This window comes from Bidens hawaiensis, unplaced genomic scaffold (assembly GCF_021521415.1).
Source record: "Bidens hawaiensis isolate Kalapana, Puna unplaced genomic scaffold, B.hawaiensis_p1.1 tig00012287_1, whole genome shotgun sequence".
NCBI classification, from domain to species: domain Eukaryota; kingdom Viridiplantae; phylum Streptophyta; class Magnoliopsida; order Asterales; family Asteraceae; genus Bidens; species Bidens hawaiensis.
The window spans coordinates 77,910-90,502 of NW_027492001.1; the positions used below are offsets into that span (position 1 = coordinate 77,910).

General features: G+C 36.3%; 2 protein-coding genes across 2 annotated transcripts; both read left to right on the forward strand.

Moving 5' to 3' along the window:
• Window positions 1-320: 320 nt before the first annotated feature.
• Window positions 321-4,348, forward strand: LOC143540659 (uncharacterized). Its single transcript, XM_077033657.1, has 5 exons — window positions 321-597; window positions 2,305-2,475; window positions 2,548-2,748; window positions 3,524-3,621; window positions 3,797-4,348. The coding sequence occupies exons 1-5, from the start codon at window positions 321-323 to the stop codon at window positions 4,253-4,255; spliced, it is 1,206 nt and encodes a 401-aa protein (XP_076889772.1). The 3' UTR covers window positions 4,256-4,348.
• A 1,897-nt stretch (window positions 4,349-6,245) lies between these two features.
• On the forward strand, window positions 6,246-10,403 carry LOC143540644 (uncharacterized). Its single transcript, XM_077033644.1, has 4 exons — window positions 6,246-6,547; window positions 8,152-8,232; window positions 9,420-9,543; window positions 10,298-10,403. Exons 1-4 carry the CDS (start codon window positions 6,255-6,257, stop codon window positions 10,343-10,345), a joined length of 546 nt encoding a protein of 181 aa, XP_076889759.1. The 5' UTR covers window positions 6,246-6,254; the 3' UTR covers window positions 10,346-10,403.
• The last annotated feature ends 2,190 nt before the right edge of the window (window positions 10,404-12,593 follow it).

Genomic DNA, 12,593 nt, shown 5'->3' on the forward strand with positions numbered 1-12,593 from the left:
AAGGACACGTGACAAGCTCTAATTGGTTTCTACAAGTTATTCGTCATGACCAGGACTAGTTTATAATATCTATTTCTGAAAAATTTTTGCAAATGATACCCGCTTGAAGTTTGTTATTTTAGGAATTTTCCCTAAATAATATATTCAACTAATCAACTTTAAAAAAGCCAATAAATCATGAAAGTTAGCTTCTCTCTATCTTTTTCCCATTGTTTATAGTTATACGTACTACTACTAATATCAATAATAATAATCGTCCACCAGCAGCCTCACTTTACCCTTTAGTAATATTTATACTCATTTCACTCTCACCAAATCCCATGGCTTCATCATATTCAAACCATCTCATCACAATCATCCTTCTCGTAACCCTAACGTCAGTGGTCAAATGCGATAATAATAATAATAATAATAATAATAATAATAATATTATACTGGAGGAAGGTTACACCGTGACGACGTTTATTGACGGCGACAAGCTTGCCGTTAAACTTAACCCGTACGCCGTCGTTTCGCTCTACGGCTCATCGTCTGATCTCGTAATACTTGACTCCGTTAAGAGCACGTTTTACACCGTCACGGTTTCCGGTTCTCAAGGTATATTATTATTAAGTTAACGGAGTATTGTTTAAGCTTCAATTTTACGATTTAGATTTACTGTATGTTCATATTCTGTTAGGAATATAATTGATAGGTTTATAATGTGTTTTGACTTTTGAGACTAATGGTGCAAATGAGCGGAGCGACTCGTGAGCTACTCGAGATCGGCTCGTTAAAAAGCTCGATCGAGCCGAGCTGAATCGAGCCCGAGCCTAAAAGTAAGCTCGTATAATAAACGAGCCCGAGCTTCACTTATTGAGCTCAAGCCAGCTTGCGAGCCTAAACGAGCATGTCATTTATATAATAATTTTTTAAAATATATATTTAATAGTTATTAATATATATATATATATATATATATATATATATATATAATGTTATGAAAAAGTAAATAAAATTAACTCAATAATATATATAAAATTATAATAGAATAAAATATATAAAAATAATTATAATTATATAAAAATATAGTTGATATATAGTAAACGAGCCGAGCTCGAGCTTTGAAAATAGAGCTCGAAATGAGTCGAGCTCGGGCTCGGCTCAGTGAAACAAGCTTGAAAATCTACTCACGAGCCGAGCTCGAGCTTTGAAAATAGAGCTCGAGACGAGTTGAGCTCGGGCTCGGCTCGGTGAAACGAGCTTGAAAATCTACTCATGAGCCGAGCTCGAGCTTTGAAAATAGAGCTCGAAACAAGTCGAGCCCGGGCTCGGCTCGGTGAAACGAGCTTGAAAATCTACTCACGAGCTCGAGCTTTGAAAATAGAGCTCGAGCTCGGCTCGTTTGCACCCCTAAATTTACGTTATGTTGCTATAATGCTATATGCACACGACCTGTTAAATCAAATGACAGCATTACTAATTGGCAACCCTGGGGTTAAACGCTAATTAGCTAGTGGTGCAAGCGGAGCTCGGTTCGTTTTAACTTTCGAGTCGAGCTCAGCTCATTTCAAGCTGTTTTTCTAAAGCTCGAGATCGGCTTGAGCTCAGCTAGGCCCATGTTGACTTAAGAGATGTTTCGAGCTCTTCTTTTAAAGATCGAGCTCGGCTCATGAGACATTTTTCGAGCTCGACCCGCTCGCGCTCGGCTTGTGTTGACTTACGAGAATTTTGAGCTGTTTTGTTAAAACTCGAGTTTGGGTTGTAAGTCATTTTTTTAAGCTCGAGCTTGGCTCGTTTACTATTTATTTATTAATTATTAATTAATTGATATATGCTTTTAATTACTTTTATATATTTTGAGAATACCTTAAAACAAGTCTAAGCTCTGCTCAAGCTCGTGTAGTACCTTAAACGAGTCAAAGCTCGGCTCAAGCTCGACTGTGCAGTGTGAAATTGATACATTAGAAGTCCAAAATAGGTAAAACTTAAAAATATACAAGGCTCGAGCTCGGGCTCAAATGATAACTAAACGAGAGCTTTGTTTGAGGCTCGGGCTTGAAAAAGCTCGGCTCATTTCGAGCTTCTTATAATCTCAAGTAGCTCGCGAGCAGCTCAGTTCGTATGCACTTTTATGAGTTATGACAGAACCAATATGATAAATGCTAGAACAAAAGGTTATTCAAGCAAATCAACATTAAGAAGAAAACTTCAAGCCTTGTGGTGGATATTAATGAGTTATTGATCCAATTTTGTTCTCTTTCTTTTGTAATTCTTTCATGTGTGTTGCATATAGATTTGTAATATGATTTTTATAATTTGCAGTGAGTGAGATCAAGAAGCTTTCTGGTAACGACAAGGGCAATGCTGGGTACAAGGACGGTGAATTGGGGTCTGCCGAGTTTAACAAACCGAAAAGTTTTGCTGTTGATAAGAAAAACAATATTTACATTGCTGACCAGAGCAACCATGTCATTAGGAAAATAAGCAAATCAGGTATACTGATATCTATTCATGCATAATCTTTTAACTTTGTATCAATGTTTGTTTAAGTTAATGAAATAATAGGCGTGACCACAATCGCTGGAGGCAACATAAGAAAAACAGGAAAAACAGACGGACCTGCACAAAACGCTTCGTTTTCTGATGATTTTGAGCTGGCTTTCGATTCCCAAAGATGTGCATTGCTGATATCTGATCACGGTAATAGATTGATCCGTCAGCTAGATCTAAAGGCTGATGATTGTGCTGACAGTTCTTCTGGACCAGGTAAGTGTTAATCGTCAATAATATCCTTGACTTAGGGGTGAAAACTAGCCAAGCTGGCTCGTGAGCTACTTGAGTTTGACTTGTTAAAAGCTCGAATCAAGCCGAGCTTAAATGAGCTCGAGCCTTTAAATAAGCCCGTTTAATCAACGAGGCCGAGCCCAAGTTTCACTTATCGAGCTCGAGCTGGCTCGCAAGCCTAAACAAGCTTATTGTTTATAAAATTCTTTATTTAATGTATGAAATATATTTTTTGATATAATAATATTTATTATATATGAAATTATGATAAAAATAACTACATGATATATATATTATGTTATATATATATAAATTATAATTTAAAGACATAAAGATAATTAAAATGTACATTATATATATATATATATTAAAAACCAACATTTCTTTCTCTCACTAATTTCACTATTCATCAAACTTTCAATAGTAGCCACACAATATATAGTATGATCATCAACCACACACCTATTACTCCATTGTCTACTATTGTTGAAACTGCTTTTGATTAATGACAACATGTACACAGACACTCCCCGCGTCGCATCGAGTGGTTAAAAAACTTGTAAAATAATTAATAAATAACAAACGAGTCTGAGCCAAGCTTGAGCTTGAACTTGAAAAAATGACTCATGTGCCGAGCTCAAGCTTTAGAAAAACAGCTTGAAACAAGCTGAGCTTGAACTTTTGACTTTTATAAGTGATCAAGATTCTTTCTTACACTTTAAGAATATAACATACGCTTTGAACATTACATTTTCAGTACTGGGATCAACCATAGCTTGGGGTATCGGTGTGGTAGTTACGTGCTTAATCGGCTTTATTGTCGGGCTCGCTGTTCGTCCATACATTCTCCCTTATGTAAGTTTCTCCAAAAATCTCACCACTGCACTTTATCAACCAACCCAACCCATTTCAAACGACACAAAACGCTACATCATCGAACCCACCGACCCACCCATTTTGCAATCTGTATATGAACTATAAATCTCTACATGATTTATATATCTAAGTTCTAACCAAACTCTATAGACAGGAAGGTCAACATCCGGTCAACGCGACATGGAAGCATTTCCTAACCAATCTGGGGAAACAAGCAGTGACGTTTTACTTCGTCACCAAAAACGCAACTGCTAGCCGTAACAACCTCTACCATATTGTTAAGAACTTTCTTGTATTATCTTTCTCTCAACTTTCTCTACTTTTCGGCGCTAACATAATTAGTCCCCCGACACTGCCTGAAAAGCCCGTGTCTTTATTAGATAGTGATGTTTTAGTTAGCAACGAGACGACTCAAACCCGTGATTTAGTTGATGAATTGAAGGATTTGATGACATTAGAAGGTACTCGAAACCCTAAGTTATGTTTGAATCAAGAAAATGATAGTTATATAGTTAAAGCTATTAAGGAAGGTGGTGTTGAAAATGGTGGGAAGATAGATAAGCATATATATGCTAACCTTGTGGGATTTGTTGAAGGTAGTAAAAGAAATTAATCACTTGGATCTTGGGATAACTAATTAGTTTGTGAATGATTTGATGGTGTTGGAACCTTTTTTTTTATTCTTTTATGGGATTATGTTAATGTGATGAAGAACCTAATGTAAGACTTTGTAAATAGTGTTTTGCTTATGTTTGTTTGTTGATCCATGCATGAGTCAATTTTTGTTGTTATGGGTAGTCTTGCATGTCTGTCTATAACGGTTCTCCCTTATACCATGTGTCGGGGGAGCGTTGTGGGTGGCGTTTTGGTCTGCAACTCTCCACTACACTGTCCCCTTCAAAGTTGTGGGTAGCGTTTTGGCGTTCGAAGTTGTGTACATAACGTTGTAGCATCAATTTTTTTTGTCGAGGGGGGAATAATTATTATTGTTGGAGAGTTGTGGGCTTTTTACCACTACATGATTTTTTGCAAAAGCTTGAAATATTGGCTGGGATGTTGTATCGCACAACGCCTCTATGTTGTTTTGGGAAGTTTTGACTACGCATGGTCTTATATGCATTCATGCTCGTATTGCACGCCGCCCTTGTGTGGAGAGTTTTGATTACGTATGATCTTACATGCATTAATGCCCGCACAGGTTGGCGGGCCCTATTGCAAATGCTCTAAAAGTATCAAATAATATACTTATATTTTCGTATGATTTGATATCCAAAATCTTTTATGGAGTAATTTAGTTATAACTATATAAACTATATAACAGCCACCATAAAACGTACATTGAGTGAAGGTGTCTAAAGGGGTTAACGTGGTATGACATTTTATCCTCTTTATTCAGAGCGAAATACTATTATTTTGTTGCTGGTAACTGGTTTGTTTATGATGGTCTTTAGTATGGTTGACTAATTAATCTAATTACACTAAATTATCTAACAGCGAGCCTCCAAACTCTAGCATTTACCAATACTAAAGTCAATTTTAGTAAGAAAAAATATGGTTTGCATTTGTAATCAAACTTTAAAACTAGACAAAATTTGATTTTAAAGCAGTTGAGGCCTTGAGGGACCATTGGGGAAAAAACCAAAAATAGAACTTTATTAAGGGTTTTAAATACCGGTTCGTACCGTCCGGCTAAACTAGTAATACCGGGATTCGCATATCAAGCCGGTATTTTAAGCATGATGCATTTTAAGCCGGTATTTTCCCCTAACATATCGGTTTAAACCGGTAAAACGGTTTAAAGCCCAAGAGATTTTTGATATTTTGCGGCCATATTTTTTAAAAATTACTTTTAATTAGCGATTAACATTGAAACGAGTACACTTTTGGACTATTTTAAAAAATTGAGTACTTTTTATTATTATTTTTTATTATGGGTTAATTTTTGGATTATATTTTATTATGGAGTCACATGCTTTTGGAGTTTTGGGTTATTTTTTGACTTAAAGTTGCAATTATATCAAATTTATCAAATTACAATGTAAACTATTTAACCTATAGGCGCACAAATTGGGTTTTTCTAATACCCGGTTTCAGGTATGGAACTGGGTTCAGATATGACCAGGTATTAGCAATATCCGGGTCGGGTTCGGGTCCGGATCCCATAATTTTCTCTAAAAACCATACCCTACACACCGGGTTTGGGTTGAATATAGCATCGAGTATTCCAAAACCGGGTATTTGATTACCCTGTTTTCGGGTGTTAAAAAAACCCTATATTCAGGTTTCTTCTATGTATAGACTGGGCTTTTTAAGGGGCTTCACTTTTTTGTGGGTATTTTGTGATATTTTTCAGGTATAGATCGGGTATTGGAATTTGGAAGACCCCGGTTTCGGTTTTCGGGTATTACCAGACACAAATCGAGTTTGGTTCCGAGTACAAGTCTACAAGATATTGATACATACCCTATCCGTACCACCTTACGGGCAGAGTCAGAAGGTAAAAGTAAAAACTCAGGAATAAAAAAAAACCTGTTTCGGGTTTTTTGGGTACAATTCCGGGTTCTTAAAACACACCAAAAAAATCCTCTTCGCAATTACACAATTTCACAGCAATGGATGGAACCAGCGGCGGAGACGAGTTCGCAGTGGGCTGCTTATTATCAATCAAAACCACTTTCGGAGACGAATTCGAAGGCCAAATCATAACATTCGATCGCCCATCTAACATTCTTGTGCTTCAAGAGGGTTTGAAATCAAACCCACAGTCTCGCCGCAACATTAGGCTGCTGAAAGCTAATTATATCAAAGAGTTTTCGTTTCTGGGTCAGTCGGAAGACCCGCTTGATCTCAAGAAGTGTTATTTGGATCTGAATTCGCTTCAGAGTAAAGAAGATGCGGCTGTTAGGTGAGTTTTGATCTGGGGTTTTGGTCTGCACACCAGGTGTTTGATCAAATGCTTCAATGAATTTTTTTTTTAAGAAAGCTATGATTTTTGGTATGAAAGCTTATGATAAAATGCTTCAATAAATTTAGTTTTTTTTTTTTAATAATAGAAAGCTATGATTTTTAGTTGTGAATAGGTGAATGAAGCAGGTATGAAATGCTTTAATGAATTTAGTTTTTTTTTTCTTTTTTAAAATGTATTTATTTATTTATTTATTTAGAGAAAGCTATGATATTAGGGTGTGAATAGTTGAATAAGGAATGCTTAGGGCTGTAAATGAACCGAACGCCCATGATTGGCAAGAAGTTCGTTTATGTTCGTCCGTTTAATAAACAAACCGGACATGAACAATAAAACTTTCGTTCAGTAAGCTTAACGAACAAACGCAGACAGAGACCACGTTCGTTCAATAGTGTTTGTGAACGTCTGGTAATTATTATACTTTTTTAAATTAATATATAATTGTTTATGTTCGTTTGTTCATTAAAGTTTTTTTATGTATGTTTGTCCATTAGTGTCTATTACTGTTCGTTTGTCCATTAGTGCCTATTAATGTCTACGTGTTCGTTTTACGTTTACAATATTAACGAACGGACATAAACGAACACGAACAAATTCAATTCTTTAATGGACGGACACGAACACGATTTTTCGTTCGGTAGAGTGTTCGTGAACCGTTTTTGTCCGACAAAAGCTTAACGGACGAACATGGACGAGGTCTCGTCCGGTTTGGTCTGGTCCGTTTACAGCCCTAGGAATGCAACTTACATTAGTTGACAACAAATTTAAACCAATAAAGCATGATTTAGTTGTTTTTTTAAAATGAAAATGTAATAACTACTCTAATGATGTTTGTGGCAAATTCAAATTGGTGATGTATTTGCTTGTGTTTTTGATTTGGATGTGAATATCCGAAAGAAGCATGATTCTTTCATTAGTTAACACCAGTTTTAAATCAATATAGAGTGTCTCACCTTGTCACGAACTCTCGGGCCTTAGTTTTAAATGCCTTAGCCTTAGTTTTAAATGCTTTATTCTTTGTATGTGATACCTTATTCATGTCTATATGCGATTTTATCCGTTACTACTATAGTTTGACTTTTCTCACCATTTTGTGTTATAGTAGTTTACTGCTATTATTTTAGTACTTTCTATTTTGAATTACTGTGCCACACTCTTATGCTATGTTGTTATCTGGAGCCGGGGTCTCGGGGGGGGGGGGGGGGGGCAGCTTCTCTATCATCTGGGATAGAGGAAAGGTTTGCCACATCTCTATAAGTGGGATTTTACTGGGTATGTTTGTTTGTTTGTTTGTTTGTTTGTTTGTTTGTTTATTAGTCTTCGAACATAAGATTAACCCGTTTGACAGCCAAATTTAAGGATTTATTGTTTATTTTTTCAATGGGAGTTGCTTGTTAAGTTTGTAAGAAATCGAGGTGGGTGGTTTTAATTGTTTTTATTGCATATTGTTGCAACTTTGGCATGGGTGTTTTTTTTTAAGAGAAAATGTAATTACTTTTCAAGTGTTTGTGTAAATGCTTAAATGTTTGGTTGTGTTTTTGTAGACAAGCGGAGATTGATGTTGAAAGAATTGGGGTTGGTGTTACTGCTGAGGCTCAGAGCATCTTTGATGCTTTGTCAAAAACGTATGCATCTGTTTCCTTTTCTATCTTTTTAATTCCTTAATTTCATATGTATAATCAAAGAATTCAATTTTTAAAACATATAAAACAAAAAAGTGGAAACCAGTAGCCTTCATATTCTTCAGGTAGGCCAACATTTTGTGCCTACGTGCTGCCAAACATGTAGCGCCGGTCATAACGTAGGATGTTGTCAATATTTAAGTAGCATGCATTAAGAGCTTAATATTAAAAACCAAATCAGCCATGACCTTCCAGATTTAAGATGACATAGTATGTCATCAAATCATAGTTGGTAACTAATGAGGCTTAAAACATTTAATTCCTTTCCAGCATGTATTAAGAGCATTAAACCTGTAAAAAAACCAGGCTTGCTTTTCTAGGTTTTACATTAGACACACATGGAACAGGTGGGACTGCCAAGTAGTCCAAACATAGTTGTTTTGGACCTAAACCTTATTCTCATTTATAGTGCCCTGTGCGTACGTGTGTATAGTAATAATAATAGTAAGAGAATAAGAATTCTATGCTCTTATACATGGTTTAAAAAACTTGTTGATGTTTATACTTCGTTTGATGAGCAATATATCAAGTGAGAAACTGAATTGTACTTTGTAAAACCAGATCAAATTGATGATGCTTGGTTTTTAAGATGGTTTTGGACAGTTCGGTTTCATTTTGTTCTAACCAAAACCGATTGGTTTCATCTTTATTGGTCCAAGTAAAACAGATCCAACTGAACCAACACCCCTAGTTGTAGTCAGTAAATAGAAAATATACCAATGCGCCGTTAGTCGTGTGAACTATTAACTTATTAAGAACATGTTAATAACCAGTTTCTGTATTTTAAAGAATTCCATGACGCTTATGGAGCATCAAAACAAAAGGATCAGTCTTCAATATTTTCAAAGTAGTTTTCAATACCTGAATTTTAGCGTTCTTACTCCTTAGTACCTGTATTTTAAGGATGAAGCGCCTTTGTGGGTCATACAATGAGCCTATTCGTGATTTTCTCTTTTGTGACTTCTTTAAGTATCAAAATCCGAGTTCAATCTTAAAAGTGCTTTTTATAACTGTAAGATTCTTAACAGAAGGGTTAAGTATTTGACAAGTCTCCTTTTTTTAGATATATGCATATTTTGTATTTTTCAATTACTTTTAATTTATCTATATTTTGTCCTTTTTTTATTCAGTCTACCTGTTAGATGGGACAAGACTGTGATAGTGGTGATGAATGAGGTTCGTGTTAGCAGTCCGTATCTTGCTGAATCTGTTACCGGAGGAACTCCTGCTGCCAATGAGCGTGTCAGGAAAGTGGTAAGATATAACCTTTGACCTGTTTACTTATGAAATGGGTTTGGTTTTGTTTTATCTCACATGGATCGCATAAAAAAATCAACTAAAAGGGAAACGGGTATATGGGTTGAGATCGGCCCCAAGTCTATTTTTAATGCTTTCTGTCTTTTAGATCATTTTATTCATAGATTTTAATTATTACTTTAATAATGCTGATTTTGTAAGCATAATGAGAGGTTCTTTTACTTATGAAACGGGGTGTGTTTTAGCTCAAACGGCCAAATAAAAAAAATCAACTAAAAGGGGAACATGGCATGCGGGTCGAACGGGCTCATACTTGAAAGTCTTCCAAAGTTTATTTTCAAAGAATACAATCTTCTAAACCGTTATACTCATATTTTATATGGTTAGTGTAATAATATTGTTTTGTAAAAATAGTTAACGAGTTCATTGTTTACAAAAGAATAAAAAATGTTCAAAAGGTGATTGTGGGTCATTTGAGCTTGACCCTTTTCGTAGATGATCAGGTTCAACCGAGCTTGCTTTGACTCGTTACCCGACCACCCCCCATTTTACTTTGCCGTCTTAAAGTTATGTTTCATGGTTTATGAGCATTGTTAAAAAAAAACAACAAAGACACCTCGCAGAAAAAATGTAGTATCATTTTTTTTTGTAATAATAAAAAATACTCGAGCCGTGTATGCTTAGTATCATTAAATGAACAAACCTTTAGTTATCTACTATAAGTTTATTGATTTGTATTATTTTTTTTCAGCTTGAGCTTGAAAGGAGGAGGTTGCAAACTCGTGGAGGCGGTCAGTGAACTTGGAGAAAGAAAATACTAGGTACCAAGTGCTGATCATTTTGATTCGTGTCACGACCGGTCTTAACCAAAGTTTTCAACTTTTTATAAACTGACTTGTGTCTCCTCTTTTTTGTCTTTTCTTTTACCCTGCCTGTTCTCAATATGGAATTCAGTCGAATATTTTCCGAGACTAATTTCTGTTTATTGCTAATTCGGGCCTTAAATATGCAACTTAAATAGTATAAACAACATCAGCGAGGATGCCGACAGCCAAAGTAGAGGTAGCAATTGTGAACCATATATGAATTTTTTTAAGTTTAAATGGGAAACGGGCCAAACTGCGAAATTGGCCCAGATTCCATTTTAATACATATTGATTTTGATTATCGTTGCAGCGATTTTGTTTTCGCGCTAGTGATTATTAGAATTCATGCTTAAGAAATGAACAATAAGTGTTTGTATGTCAAACTAGCCCGGTTCTATTTTTTCATTAAATGACACATTTCAACGCATTGATCTAAAACCGGGCCCATCGTTGCTACCTCTATGGCTCTACTTGAAATTTAGAAGTGGTGTGTTTTGTTTGATGAATCTTTAAAGTTTGATATTGTGAAAAGGTGAACGATTGTCTGTTAATTCGGATGGTATAGTGCGCGAAGTTCGGGCAGGGTAGGTAGCGATGTAGTGGGTCAAACTTTTACATATTGAAACGGGTCGGGATTAAGCTGACCCGAAACACTTAGTGATGAATACATACTTATCGGCTATCGCATGAGCCTAGAAAAGGAAATGATTAATGGTTCAGTTATGAACAAAGTGGATCTTGGGCTCAGAGAAATTTAACAAACAGATACCGGTAGCCCAAACCAGGTATTTTCAGGAACCGGAACCAGGTAGGAACCAGCTCCGGGTATGGTCAACAAAAGTCAAAACCGGGTCCGGGCAGGAACCTATTCCAGGTATAGTCGGGTATTTGACTAGGTTTTTTTCGGGTTTCAGGTTGGGTCAGGTATTGCTGGAACCGATTCCACTGGGGCCGGGTCGGTTCCACTGGGTCTGGGAGAAACCCAAAGCCCAGTCTGTACCCATGGGTCGGGTAGGAACCGCCGGGTCGGGTCCGGAACCGGTTTCTTTGCGCATCTCTAGATACCGGCTTGATACGGCCTTTTGGATAATTGGGCTTGTATTGGTAATGACTTGTCAACCAGCGAGCCCATAATTTTCTAAGGTTAGTCAAGGAGACACTTCATCCTGGTTGGAATACCGCAAACAATCTTCATGGGATAGGCTTAGTTTACGGATGGCAATAGGCCAGGCTATTTTTGAAACTAGTCTCATTTCTGATTAATAAATCATACCCTTAGTAGATGTGCACACTGAAACAAGTTTGGAGTTGATTGAAATCGATGGTTTGGGTCCGGTTTGTAGGATTTGAAGAGAAACCAGTTAGGGCTTTAACGTTTTTAACCGATTTGTGCACATCCGCCTTCGAGTAACAATTATTCATTACGTATCACGTTCATAGCCTTACCCGCGTATTAAATATATTCGTTTGACGGTATTACGCAGTTAAAATTTAAACGATTGGCGCGTCAAATAAATTCGTTTCCTATCAATAGTTGGAAGACTTGAAGAACCCAGTTACACAAAATGGGCCTAAATGACCAAATATCAAGTTTGGGCTTTATAAATCCACTTTTGCAAGCCCAAGTCTTTAGTGACTTTAATAAATAATTTTAATGTACACCGTTTATCGTTTGATACTCGTTTTTCATGTGCTATACTCTAGTGACAACAAATCTCTGAATATTCTCGAAGAAAACACAAGTAAAGAGTCTTCATCGATGATAATCATGTGTTTCCTTAAGTCGTAACAAGAAAAACACTAATCTAGCGAGCCTTGACTCTTACGACCCCTAAAGTTCTATATTCGAAAAACCAGACCCTCCGACTCTGTTATACATAACCATTTTGACATCACACTTTCGAAAAACTTCATGCTATACATCATTAACACATCAAAACACTTGGGTTGGGGGGGGGGGGGGGGAGGTATTCACTATTATCACTGCGATTATCACCGCACTTATATGATTTTACATGATTAAAAAGAAGACAATGCTAGTCAAAAATTAAAAAAGAAATCTAGTCTAGTCTAGTGAGATATGAAAAAGAAATGAGACAAAAAAAAATGGTAGGAGACGCTCCCCTTCATTTTCAGCTTTATGGTGCACAAGCATTATGTTATGTTTGCATTTTGCATAGA